This window comes from Siphateles boraxobius, unplaced genomic scaffold (genome assembly GCF_051911475.1).
Source record: "Siphateles boraxobius isolate OS27281-9 unplaced genomic scaffold, OSU_SipBor_1 33, whole genome shotgun sequence".
NCBI lineage: Eukaryota > Metazoa > Chordata > Actinopteri > Cypriniformes > Leuciscidae > Siphateles > Siphateles boraxobius.
The window spans coordinates 5656564-5668751 of record NW_027508953.1 but is presented as its reverse complement, the minus strand read 5'-3'; the positions used below and the strand labels follow the sequence as shown (position 1 = coordinate 5668751).

The 12188-nt window shown below is 36.9% G+C and overlaps 3 protein-coding genes across 5 annotated transcripts; 1 reads left to right on the top strand and 2 right to left on the bottom strand.

Moving 5' to 3' along the window:
• Positions 1-1114: 1114 nt before the first annotated feature.
• On the bottom strand, positions 1115-3868 carry sf3b4 (splicing factor 3b, subunit 4). Its single transcript, XM_077195127.1, has 5 exons — positions 3774-3868; positions 3333-3461; positions 2704-3246; positions 1524-1847; positions 1115-1429 (listed from the first exon to the last, which is right to left on the bottom strand). Exons 1-5 carry the CDS (start codon positions 3805-3807, stop codon positions 1263-1265), a joined length of 1197 nt encoding a protein of 398 aa, XP_077051242.1. The 5' UTR covers positions 3808-3868; the 3' UTR covers positions 1115-1262.
• A 701-nt stretch (positions 3869-4569) lies between these two features.
• Positions 4570-7984, top strand: rab25a (RAB25, member RAS oncogene family a). Of its 2 annotated transcripts, XR_013190149.1 has the most exons (6): positions 4584-4783; positions 4977-5172; positions 6185-6378; positions 6712-6792; positions 6968-7160; positions 7610-7984. XR_013190149.1 is itself a non-coding variant. In XM_077195126.1 (5 exons), the coding sequence occupies exons 1-5, from the start codon at positions 4747-4749 to the stop codon at positions 7081-7083; spliced, it is 624 nt and encodes a 207-aa protein (XP_077051241.1). In that variant the 5' UTR covers positions 4570-4746; the 3' UTR covers positions 7084-7984. The 2 variants fall into 2 exon arrangements, 1 of the variants encoding a protein (XP_077051241.1); XM_077195126.1 differs by having other exon boundaries at positions 4570-4783; positions 6968-7984.
• Positions 7985-8086: 102 nt separating this feature from the next.
• Positions 8087-12065, bottom strand: naxe (NAD(P)HX epimerase). 2 transcript variants are annotated; one of them, XM_077195124.1, is made up of 8 exons: positions 11960-12065; positions 11897-11929; positions 11146-11329; positions 10295-10403; positions 10096-10206; positions 9865-9975; positions 8874-9021; positions 8087-8677 (listed from the first exon to the last, which is right to left on the bottom strand). In XM_077195124.1, exons 3-8 carry the CDS (start codon positions 11310-11312, stop codon positions 8475-8477), a joined length of 849 nt encoding a protein of 282 aa, XP_077051239.1. In that variant the 5' UTR covers positions 11313-11329; positions 11897-11929; positions 11960-12065; the 3' UTR covers positions 8087-8474. The 2 variants fall into 2 exon arrangements, with proteins under 2 accessions (XP_077051239.1, XP_077051240.1); XM_077195125.1 differs by having other exon boundaries at positions 11868-11929; positions 11960-12000.
• Positions 12066-12188: the final 123 nt, after the last annotated feature.

The window sequence follows — 12188 nt, the reverse complement described above, 5'->3', positions numbered from 1 at the left end:
CAGTAAGACTTTTAAATGTTTTTGACACTTATGCTCAACAAGGCTGTATTTATTTGATCAAAAACACAGAAAAAGTAGTAATATCCTGGGATATCATTATAATTAAAAATAATTGTTTTCCTATTTTAATATATTTAAATCTGTGATGGTAAAGCTGAATTTTAAGCATCATTACTCGTCTTCAGTCACATGATCGTTCAAAAATCATTCTAATATGCTGATTTGGTGCTCAAGAAACATTTCTTCATATTATTAAAATCAGTTGTGCTGCTTAAAGGGATAGTTTGCCCAAAAATGAAAATTAGACCATGATTTACTCACCCTCAAGTCATCCTAGGTGTATATAACTTTCTTCTTTCAGACGAATACAGTCAGTTATATTAATAAATGTCCTGGCTCTTCCAAGCTTTATAATGGCTGTTTCTGTTTTGAAGTCCATAAAAGTGCTCCACACAGCTCTGGGGGGTTAATAAAGGCCTTCTGAAGCAAAGTGTTTGTGTAAGAAAACTTTATATTCAGACGTTTCCAGGCCAATAGGAACATACGGATTCCACTTACGCCTAAAGCGCCACTTGTGACGTCGGAAGTGACGTAGTGCGTCATGGCGTAGTGTAAATATCAGCAGTATGTCGCATTACTCGCATAAGTTACGTTTACACTTTAAGTTACAATTAAATCAAATCCGTATGTTTGTTTGGCCGGAAGCTAGTTACTTTACTTCATGAAGTTTTAAATAAAGATATTTTTCTTACACAAACGCATCACTTGGCTTCAGAAGGCCTTTATTAACCCCCCGGAGCCATGTGGAGTTCGTTTATGATGGATAAATGCACTTTTATGGACTTCAAAACAGATACAGCAATTCACATTATAACGCTTGGAAGAACCAGGACATTTTTTAAATTTTAAAATAACTCCGATGTATTCGTCTGAAAGAAGAACGTCATATACACCTAGGATGAAAATCATGGGCTAATTTTCATTTTTGGGTGAACTATCCCTTTAATATTTTGTGGCACATTACTTCAGGATTCTATGATGAATAAAAAGTTCAAAAGAACAGCATTTATTTGAAATAGACTTTTATAAACAAACTTGCAAAAAAACTAGACAGTTGTATAAAATTGTTTATTCTTGCTAATTCTGAAATAGTACAATGACCAAAATTAAGAAATCTGTATACAAAGGAGCAAGTGGTCCATCTAGTAAAGCACAGAATGTAAATAAAAACAAAGGTTTCAAAAAGGTCTTCACATTAGGGCTTAGGGAGGCATTGGTGCTCTCATCGGACCCCTCGGTGGTGCAGGAGGACGTGGCGGCAAGGGAGGCCCTCTCTGAAAGCCGAAGTGTGGTGGTCTTGGTGGGCCGGCACCATAACCTGGAGGTGGCATTGGTGGAGGCCCTCTCATACCTGGATGCATTGGTGGACCTGTAAAAAAGGGGAGGAATTTTTGCATCAACAACAACAACATTGTCTATTTTGCCTCCGTTGAAATGCACAAGCCACTTCTTCACACACATACCCATTGGGGGACCGAATGGTCCTCTGGGAGGGACACCCATGGGGGGAGGAGGCATGCCAGGTGGAGTAGGTGCTCTTTGTTGAGAAGATCCAGGAGGGCCAGGTGGAGGCGGCACCATTCCGGGAGGTCCCGACGGAGGCATCGGCATTGGTGGCATTCCTGGTGGATGCATTCCTCCAGGGGGGAAGGGCGGGGGTCCCGGTGGGTGCCCTCCACCCTGTTGTGAAGGAGTACCTGGCGCAGGAGGCATCATACCGGGCGGCATCCCAGGTGGCATTGTGCCAGGAGGAGGAACAGGTGGGAAAGCACCAGGAGGCGGCATCCCTGCGAGATCAATGTACAAAAATAAAATTGATGCAAAAGACATTTATTGTACCAAAAATAACACTTCCCGGTATCATATTTGCTGAATGAAACCCAATACTTGTTTCTTACTAAATTTGGTGAGCTGATTCCAAAAATAGTGGATTTTTTGCTCTAACACGTCACACTTTCTTACAAAATATGACATGCATTTTGTAGCATTTTTGCCTTTTTTTGACAATGCCATAATTCCCAGCTTCCTCTGAGCCAGATTACAACAGTTAGTCTCAGCTGTTTTTCACATCTAAGATATTAGTTTATGTCCTGAATCCTGATTTCAAGGTTAGAATTATGGTCAGTGACAGAAGAAAATGCAAACATGATCCAGATGTTTCATGCAACATATGTGGGTGTTTTGCTAGATCCCATCAGTTACAGAAAATTACAGATATTGTGAAGAAAAAAAAACTTTATGTGAAGTTCTTTGACATTAAATGAAGTATTTTCATTATCCACTCCTTTGCAGATTGTAAGTTAAACTATACATTTACTTTTTCTCATTTAAAAAAACTATGTCTGCTTTTGTTATATGGTTAAGTGAGTTTTCGGTTTTGAGACCAAATTTTAAAAAGTTATATTACTTTTTTTCACAAAATAAGAATGAAGATTTTTTTTGATTTTATACATGAATGCATATTTATGAAATATACACATGCGTGTATTATATATACACATTTAAAAAGTCTTCATTCCTATTTCTGAAAAAAAAGAAGAAGAAAAAACTGCATGTGAATTTTTTCCCTCAAGGTTTAGAGCTGTGTAATAGTCAAATATCTGAAAATGTCAGAAATAGTTCAATATGCTCATAATATCTAACCTGGCATTGGCATCCCTGCACCCATGGCGGTCATGACAGGTGTGGGCATGGAGGGAGGCGGTGGGGCGTCCGCGAAAAGCTGATGGGGGCGATCGGCCTGTGAAAGTGGATTCTGGGCGGCCAGGAGACGCTCTGCAGCTGAGCCGTGCCTCTCGCCCTTTGAGTCCTTCTTAAAGGCGTATGAAACCGTGATGGGCCGATTGCAGAGATACTGGCCATTCATGGCCTCAATAGCTGCATCGGAGGCATCAAAACTGGCATAGTTGATGAAAGCATAACCCTTTGAGTTCCCTGTGTCCGGGTCTCGCATGATCTTCGGTGTCTGAAGGATCACACCGAAAGCGCTGAAAGTATCATAAAGGAGTTTCTCGTCGATCTCGGGGTCTAAGTTGCCAATGAAGATGTTGGCACCGACGTCGAGGTTCTTGTTGTGCGCCGAAGCCTTGTTGACTCGTATGGGTTTGCCGTATAGTTTGATCATGTTCATGATCTTTATGGCGTAGTCTGCATCCTCTTCACTGAGGAACTCCACAAAGCCATAACCTGAAGAACAAAGACCAATATCAATTTAAATCATGCCAAACGATTGAAATCTTTCATCTTGACCGCTCAATGATATGGAAACTCACCTTGATGTTGTCCTGTTACTCTGTCTTTGGGCATGTGTGTGTTTACCACAGGACCAGCTTGCAGAAAAAGCTCCCACAGAAGAGGCTCAGAGACCTTCTCATCAAGGCCACCCACATATACAGTGGCATCTGAAAATAAAATATGATCAAAATAAACATGCACTGCTGCACTGGACACAAAGATATTATTAAGCGTATTATTATTATTATCACTAATAGTAGTTGATATAGATTGTATTGTTTTGATACACTTAATTATTAAACCCCAAACTTTTCTTTGTTATTAGTTTTTAAGCAAACGTATTTGAATAAATGGAAGTGATCGACTCAATGCTTGTATAGAAATCAGGAAGAGCTTAAAATGTTTCCACAGTGCTGCAATAATTTTCTTGAACAGTACATAAAAAGTCTCCGTGCGAGTTTATATTTATTCAATTTTACCTTGATTTCGTTCTGAAATCGGTCCCGCCGCCATGATGAACCCGGCGTGTGTACTGACGGAAGCGCTTCTTTTCCCCCAGTAGCGATTCGCGTCACAAAACAACACAACAGCGTCACGTCAGCGCGGTGCTGCCACCCACAGGACAGGAGGATGAACGCTCACTCATTTCTTTGCTGTCAAATTTTGATGTACAGCGTCCTTTGCTCTTCTTTGTTGTGAAATTGCTTAGTTTTTGTCTTTTAATATTGCTAAAGGTCATACACTGAAGCCAGTGCGGCAATATACTAGTGTTTTAGGACCTACATTGTGCACTGTGGCAATGCTACAGTATTGTTTATCATACAAAAGTAACAAAACGGCCTTAAAATAAAGAATGCAGTTCATTAATATCACCGTGAGCTTTGTATACCTATCAATATGCAAAACTATTAACATGATAATGATTTTGTAAATGCTGCATGACCAGTAGAGGTGTAATTTACCTAATATTAAAGAAACACTGGGCTAAACAGGTAAATTAGCATCTGTTTTTGTATTGTAGAATGACATTCCTTACGTGATAAGAATACAAAGGGAAACCCTTTTATTTTATGTTCACAAGAACAGAGTTCCGAATTTGACAGGTTTGAGAAGTGCCTGTTGATACAGGACGGCTGGTTTTATGACTCAGCTTTATGTCTGATTTGCAGACGTACAGAATATGATATATGATTGAGAAGCAACTGTGACAGTTTTGTGTGAGATCATGAAGTCACTCCCAGTTGTGTTATAGTGGTTCTACCTGTTTCACCTGCTCTCCCACCCCAACTGTCTCAAAGAAGAGTCTGGCCGTGTGCAATCTGCCTTTAGACCAGCACAAGAATGGATTTATAAACCTTTTCAGAAACTTGAGCATCTGCTTTTCTCCTCCCAGTGGATTTTGAGATAGAGTAACACGTAAGCACAGACTGACACATTACTTCTAGGGTGAACATGGGGACAGATTTAGCCTACAACTTTGTCTTCAAAGGTAAGTTTGATTAATTTGATTGGAGATCAGATTTATGTTTTTACAATGATCCTTTCGATCTGAAACCCATAAAATAATAATCTATAGCCTATAATAAATAAATGAATAAATGTTCTCTTTCTGTGTTTGCATGTGATTTTTATTAATTTTGTGAATTAGAACAAAATCAAGCTTGTCTTTTGTTGTCTTTCAGTGGTTTTAATTGGGGAGTCAGGGGTTGGAAAAAGCAACTTACTGTCAAGATTTACCAAAAACGAGTTCAATCATGACAGCCGTACAACCATTGGGGTGGAATTCAGCACTCGCTCCATTCAAGTGGATAATATTACCATCAAGGCCCAGATCTGGGACACTGCGGGTCTAGAGCGCTATAGGGCTATTACCTCAGCGTAAGTCCCTCATCATGCCATCTCAAACTATCCTTTAATCCTACAGATACCTCAGATCTATGTATGTTCACATGAATCCTTATTTAAGATTATGGAGGCTTTGGAATTCGTTGAGATTAGCATCACACCCAGAACCACTCCTTTTGTGACCGGTTATACAGTTAAAAGTATAACTGATATGTTACTGGCATCTACAGTGGCCCCAATATATTTGCATGACTTTTAACTCTTTTACTGTATCATTATTTGTAGATGCCATTTGGTTTTATATTTTTTGTCACTGAATTAGATTAGATTTTTAAGTGTATGTTAAGTATCCAGAATACTTTTTGGGTGAACCACCAATACATAATGATATAATATGACATAATGATATTATATTTTAAATGTAATTATCAGGGAAGCAAAAAAAGTTTCCAAATGAAAGAGTATAGACTATACCATTCAAAAGTTTGGTGTTGGTTCGATTTTTAAAAATGTTTTTCCAAAAAAGTATTTTATGCTCATCTATTTTAAGATTGCATTTATTTGATCAAAAATACAGTAAAAACATTAATATTGTGAAAATAACTGTTTTCTGTTTTCCTGTGGTGGCAAAGCTGTATTTTCAGTATCATTACTCCAGTCTTCAGTGTCACATGATCCTTTAGAACTCATTCTAATATGCTTAATTGGTGCTCAAGACACATTTCTTATTATCAATGTTGAATTTCTTTAAAACATTTTGGTGAAAACTGATATACATTTATTTCAGGATTCTTTGATTAATAGAATTTATTTATTTATTTGAAATACTAAAGACATTTATAATATCATAAAAAATTACTGTCACATTTTATCAATTTAATTAATTCTTGCTGTATGAAAGTAAAATAAAAACGAACTTTTTAACGGTAGAGAAAAAGTACCTTACTCCTCACTGTAAATCAAATAATGAACCACAAAGCGCAATTTGAGCCAATACACACTTCTGCTTCTGCATGTGTAATAATGAATAGTTTGGCTCTTGTAGGTATTACAGGGGAGCAGTGGGTGCATTGCTGGTTTATGACATCACCAAGCACCTGACGTATGAGAACGTTGAGCGATGGCTGAAGGAACTGTACGACCACGCTGATCCTCATATGGTAGTCATGCTTGTGGGAAATAAAAGTGACCTGGGAACTTTACGTACTGTACCAACAGAGGAGGCTAAAGACTTTGCAGGTATCAATACATTTTATTACCCTTACATTTCAGCCCTAAAAGGGATAGTTCACGCGCATATATATTCGGTTATAATTTAGCCTCACGTTATTCTAAATCTGACTTACTCTCTTCTTCGGAATACATGTTTGCACATACAATAAAAGTCAGTGCGGTCCAGTGTTGTTTGGACCCCAATCGAAATATCTTTGTGTTCGGAAGAAGAAAGTCATGCAAGTTTGGAATGACATGACGGTGATGACAGAATTTTCATTTTGGGGTGAACTATCGCTTTAAGACATACTATGAATAAAGTTGTATTGTCATCTATTTACATTTTGTTTGATAAAACAGAGGCCAAAGGCTTACTATATATGGAGACTTCGGCTTTAGAGTCAACTAATGTTGAATCTGCCTTCCTTGAAGTTCTAAGAGGTGAGTTTTCTTTTTACTTCTGTCAATGATTAACATTGAAGCACAGCAAATATATTATTGGGGTTATCTGTATCATGGTATCAAAACCTGTTCATACCTTAAGTTTAAAATCCTTCTAGACTTTAACTGTCTTTAAATGCATTAAGACAATGTTGAATGATGTTTCGTCCATCAGCAATACACATGAAAGTTGCTAGTAAAGAGGTCACCAGAGGTTCCATCAGCGCAGTGACCCTGGGCCCGTCCAGCGAGTACAAGGAGGAGAGACAATCCTGCTGTAAAAGCACCTGAACAACATCCAATGTCATCAAGAGCAAAACAAAGACATTTCCCTATGACATTGATTACATCATCATACCTGCATGGAGGTACTGCTTCATACTTGGCCTTCATTGGATATCATATCAATGAGTAAAATAGGGAGGTGACCAGGCGTTTTTAGGGTTATTGTTTTGTGGCTTGTTTTTTACTTTTAAAAGATGTAAACAATTGGAACTGATGATGTACATTAATGTAAAATACTCTTATGGATAAACCACAAATGGGTTGTGTTGTTTTATAAAGCTATTTATATGGAGTTGAAATTAACATAAATATATTTCGGTACATACTTCAGGTCTGTAAAATATAAAAAATGAACTTCTCAATCTTAAAAACAAGTAAATATGTTCTGATGATGACTGATCAATTAGACATTTACCGTGGAAAGTATGTGTGGTTTATAGATGATTGATATTTTGGCATTACATTTGTGATTTTTTTTCAAACACTGAGATTTGAGTTCTTGTCTTCAAAATTATTTTCATATTCATTATAGAAATGTGAAGAGCTCTGCACACTGCTGCGGTTTGCAAATGTCACAATCCTCAGTCACCAGGCCACTTCACCACAGCACACTTCATTTCCCATAATCCCTCCTGGCTCACATCTGCACACTCTTCTAATCATCACCTGTTTGTATTCGTTTCATCATTTCATCGTATTTAGTTCCTGTTTTCAGTCTTTGGTTGTCGTTCGTGTATGGTATGTTATGCCTGTCTGCTTTATAAAATCATGTTTATATTTGTATCCAGTCTTCATCACCTTCAGTCTTGTGACAGCAAAATATTAATTGAAATAGTAAAACTTTGGTTTTAAGACTTTAGTCAGGCATAAAAAGTTGCTGTTTCAATAAATATAAGATTTGATGCAAGCTACGGCAATGTGCTGGACTTATTGTGTGAATTGCTCTATACAATTGCCTGTGTGTGTGTGCTGATTTGTTTGTCTATAAACATATTCATTAACATTGTTATGGATGTCAGCAGAAAGTTTTTATTTCAGTTCAAATGTTACATAAATATACATATGTATGTAACATTAATATATTTAAACACAAAACAATAATACAGCAATTATTCACTAAATTCCAAAATCATCAAAAACATTATTTTATTTTGAGGTTTAATAAATCCTTAACTAATCAGACCGGTTCTTGGCAAAAAAGAGTCAATATCTTTAAACATCATCATAAACAATTATTGATTGATGCCGATTAATCACCAAGCCCATATGTACCCAATAAGAAAAGCAGAAGTATTCAGTGTGGTAAACCATAGTTATTACCCATCAGTATATATATTCCTGGTTGTTGTTTTTTTTTTTTGGATTACTGACACAAAAGTGACATGAAGGCTTAATGTTCAGTTCAGCTGATACACACAGTCAGTGCCTGGGTACTGAGGCAGATTCAGCTGGTACTTCTGTTCAAGTGCAGGAGGAACGAACCGTCCTCCCAGGAAGTGGTAGCGTCCTTTGAAGAGATTGGCTGCCTTCTTCGGGGCTGTGAGGGAGATGAGCATGTCAGGCTGAATCCCATCAGGAGAGCCTTTCTCCACATCCCAGCCTAAAGAGTGAAAGAAAATAAACATCTTTTTAACTATTTGAAACATCAAAACTATTTGACTTACCATCACCAGACATTTTATGCAATAAAAAGATGATTTTTGGCTCTTAAATGCTAATCAAACATTTTAATGCTAGGATTGCAATAAAATCAGTGATTATTTCTTCCCGATTATGGTGTGTGTGTGCATTCTCACCTGAAGGTATGTCGACACTAGCAATGGGCACAGTGATTTTCTTTAGTTTGGAGAGGATGTCACCGAATGGCTCTCGCACGGCACCCTTAAAACTGAATCCAAAGATGGCGTCCACCACTAAGTTATACGCTTCATCAATCAAATCCGCCTAAAGACAGCATGATGGGAAAATGCATGACATATAGAATATAGCAGACACAAAGTATAAATATATTACATATATATATACACAACCGATCAAAATTTTATGATTGGTAAGATGTTTTTCAGAAAGTCTCTTATGCTCACCAAGCTGTATTTATTTGATTAAAAATAATATAATATTGTGAAATATTATTTCTATTTAAAATGAACCGTTTTCTATTTTAATATATTTTAAAATGTACTTTATTCAAAGTTGGATTTTCAGCATCATTACTCAAGTCTTCTGTGTCACATGATCCTTCAGAAATCATTCTAATATGCTGATTTGGTGCTCAAGAAACATTTCTGATTATTATCAATGTTGAAAAGCAGTTGTGCTGCTTAATATCTTTATGAAAACAGTTACATATTTTTTTCAGGAATCTTTGACGATTAGAAAGTTTACAGCATTTATTGGACATTGGATTTTTTGGTAACATTAGAAATGTCTTTACTGCCACTTTCGATCAATTGAATGCATCCTTGCTGAATAAAAGTATTAATTTCCCTTTTTGTTTTTTTTAATTACTGACTGCAAACTTCTAAATGATTGTGTACATATACAGAATCATAAATATATATCCATTAATGTAAACAATAAATGAACATAAATCAACTTATTTAAAGGTTAAAAAAAACATTGAAATGTCAGATGGGTGTCCCCGGGACATTCAGTGCAGTCAGACACATTATTTTATCAGTTATTAATGAGAAGGAGGAACCCTTATGAAAGGTTAAAAAAAACAAAAAAAAAAGGACCCCCATGGTGTAAAAAATGTGGTATTGACCGTTGAGGTTCCTGTTGTACCTCAGGCATCTCTGTCAGGAAGGATATATCCATCTTCTCACACTGGGTGGTAAGATTCTGAAACAGCTGCTTGCTGGGGCGCTTCGGGTACAATACAGATGGCTCATATCCCTGGGAGATTCACATGCAATATGAATAAAATCAATACGCCTTCATAAAATATTAAGTTCAATGAGCGAAAGATTTGAAACGGGTGCAGTCATTTTTTTTTCTGCTATAACTCGGACTCACAAACAGTTTGAGATGTCTAGCACAAACCAAGCCATCTCCTCCATTATTTCCAGGGCCACAGATCACCAGAACTCTGGGTGGACTCTTCAGCAGTGATCGTAGAGGATAGCCCTATGAAGTAAATGACTGATTTGATTGTGTATTATGTGTATGAGCTGTATGAGATCCTTTCTGCATGATGATGGAGCATCAGATGTACCTTTGACACGGCTGTGGCACAGCTAAGCCCGGCCAGCTCCATTAACTGATCCACACTGAAGCTGTACTCATTAAACAGCTCCTCGTCAATGTGCTGAGCCTCTTCTTGTCTATGATGACAGAAAATAGAAATAAAAACTTGGACATTTTCAGATGCAGTCTGTAGCAGGCTTTGGGCTATTTTTGATTGGCCATTGTGACTTTGATTGTGACTTTGCAGGCATCTTTTGTTTGAAGGTACTTCACGAAACTGATTTAAGACAGGCTTCTGAGGCAGCGTAACATATTAATGATCTACAGCACAATAAAGAGAGTTTTGGTGAAAACTAAGTGAATATTTAATTTCTACAATAGTAATTTCTCAATAGAAATTACATCAGAATTGGAAAAAGTTGGTCAAAATGTACATTTACACACAAACTGATTACGAACCGCAACTTTCAGACTCCATATTTATATTTTAGCTTAACTATCATGGAATGAAACGCACAGGATTGTGGGAGATCAAAGGCAGCGAAGGAAACATCTATTCTGGCTTCAAAAATCAATCAGATGAAGGTATCTCAATAGACAGGATGTGGCACAATCATTGCATTTGGACGTGCCTTGTTGCCTTTCTTCCTACCTATGGAGGGAGCATTTCTCAGCTATCGGACGGAGGCCTTGTCTGGCATTAGTACAATCCCATTTTAAGCAAAGGTCAAATGTCAGAGAGACTATTATTGACATTCACAACAACAGTAATGTAACATCATGTGGACATCATTATACAACATCATACTGGACAAATAATGAGTGTAATGCAAAAATACTTATCATATCACACAGAGAGTGTTGAGCATTTACACTCACCCCAGGTACTTAATAGTATTGGCCATAGTGCAAGCCTGTCTATGAGCGAGACCTTTAGTGTAGATGTTACTGGCAACACGTGCACATGCTCCTGTATGTGTCAGGACAGAGCCTCCTCGTGACGACACAAGAAGACCGATTCCAAACAGCGCTCGAACTCCCAACATTCACCTGGCTAAAGCACCTGAACAAGAAAAAACAATAAGAAAGTTAAGAAAGGATGGTGCATGGACATTTCCGCCCACATATCTTGCCACATTCTGGGAAAGGCACAATAATAATGTTGAGACGGAAACCTAATAAACAGCAGCCTATATAGTCTAAACTTGGTCATTCATTTTAAGGTAAGGATAATTATGTTGGATAATTATGTTAACAGACATAATTCCTTATCCTAGATGCTATTAAAGATACATAGATTACATATATTTTTTTGTGTGTAAATAGTGATATGTCTAGTGAATAGTGTGTAAATAGTCTATAATATATCCAAATAATATGAATAAACATAATATTATGTATACTTAATATGTAGTCTAGTATAAATTTACATGTATAATATAACCATTGCATATTACTCAACCTGGGCAACTTTATGATTAGAAAAACACACATATTACACATTACAAATAATAATTTTGAACAGTTTTTAACGAGATACCATTGAGTTAGAGAACTGTTATAGGGAAGCATCACTTATAAAAACCAGAAGCATTCAGTACCTGATAGTAAGTGGCATTCAATAAGTTACCTGATAGTAAGTGTGTCTAAACGCTCAGTAACATTCGTTAACAGTAAGAAATGTTCAAGACACCGTCGGGTGAATAAACAGGGCAAAAACCAATTCAGTTAAAACTTTACAGGACACAAACATGCATAAGTGTATAAAACAGAAAGGATACTTGCAGCCCTCTGTTGCTGAAACCCAGTATATAAACAATATCCGGGTTAGTGAACTTAAGCCGCTTTTCACAATAACAGCCTGACTTTTGTTTCAAACTCAATTAAATTAAATTAAATTAAATTAAATTAAATTAAATTAA

Bases quoted from the DNA above. Each gene is read 5' to 3' on its own strand.
- rab25a (XM_077195126.1), top strand. From the start codon at position 4,747: ATGGGGACAGATTTAGCCTACAACTTTGTCTTCAAAG. The intron at 4,784-4,976 runs GTAAGTTTGATT...GTTGTCTTTCAG, and splicing joins CTACAACTTTGTCTTCAAAG to TGGTTTTAATTGGGGAGTCA. The intron at 5,173-6,184 runs GTAAGTCCCTCA...TGGCTCTTGTAG, and splicing joins TATAGGGCTATTACCTCAGC to GTATTACAGGGGAGCAGTGG.
- naxe (XM_077195124.1), bottom strand. From the start codon at position 11,312: ATGTTGGGAGTTCGAGCGCTGTTTGGAATCGGTCTTCTTGTGTCGTCA. The intron at 9,022-9,864 runs GTACAACAGGAA...TGCTGTCTTTAG, and splicing joins TCCTGACAGAGATGCCTGAG to GCGGATTTGATTGATGAAGC. The intron at 8,678-8,873 runs GTGAGAATGCAC...TTCACTCTTTAG, and splicing joins TAGTGTCGACATACCTTCAG to GCTGGGATGTGGAGAAAGGC.
- sf3b4 (XM_077195127.1), bottom strand. From the start codon at position 3,807: ATGGCGGCGGGACCGATTTCAGAACGAAATCAAG. The intron at 3,247-3,332 runs GTGAGTTTCCAT...TTTGTTCTTCAG, and splicing joins AGTAACAGGACAACATCAAG to GTTATGGCTTTGTGGAGTTC. The intron at 1,848-2,703 runs GTTAGATATTAT...TTGATCTCGCAG, and splicing joins TGCAGGGATGCCAATGCCAG to GGATGCCGCCTCCTGGTGCT.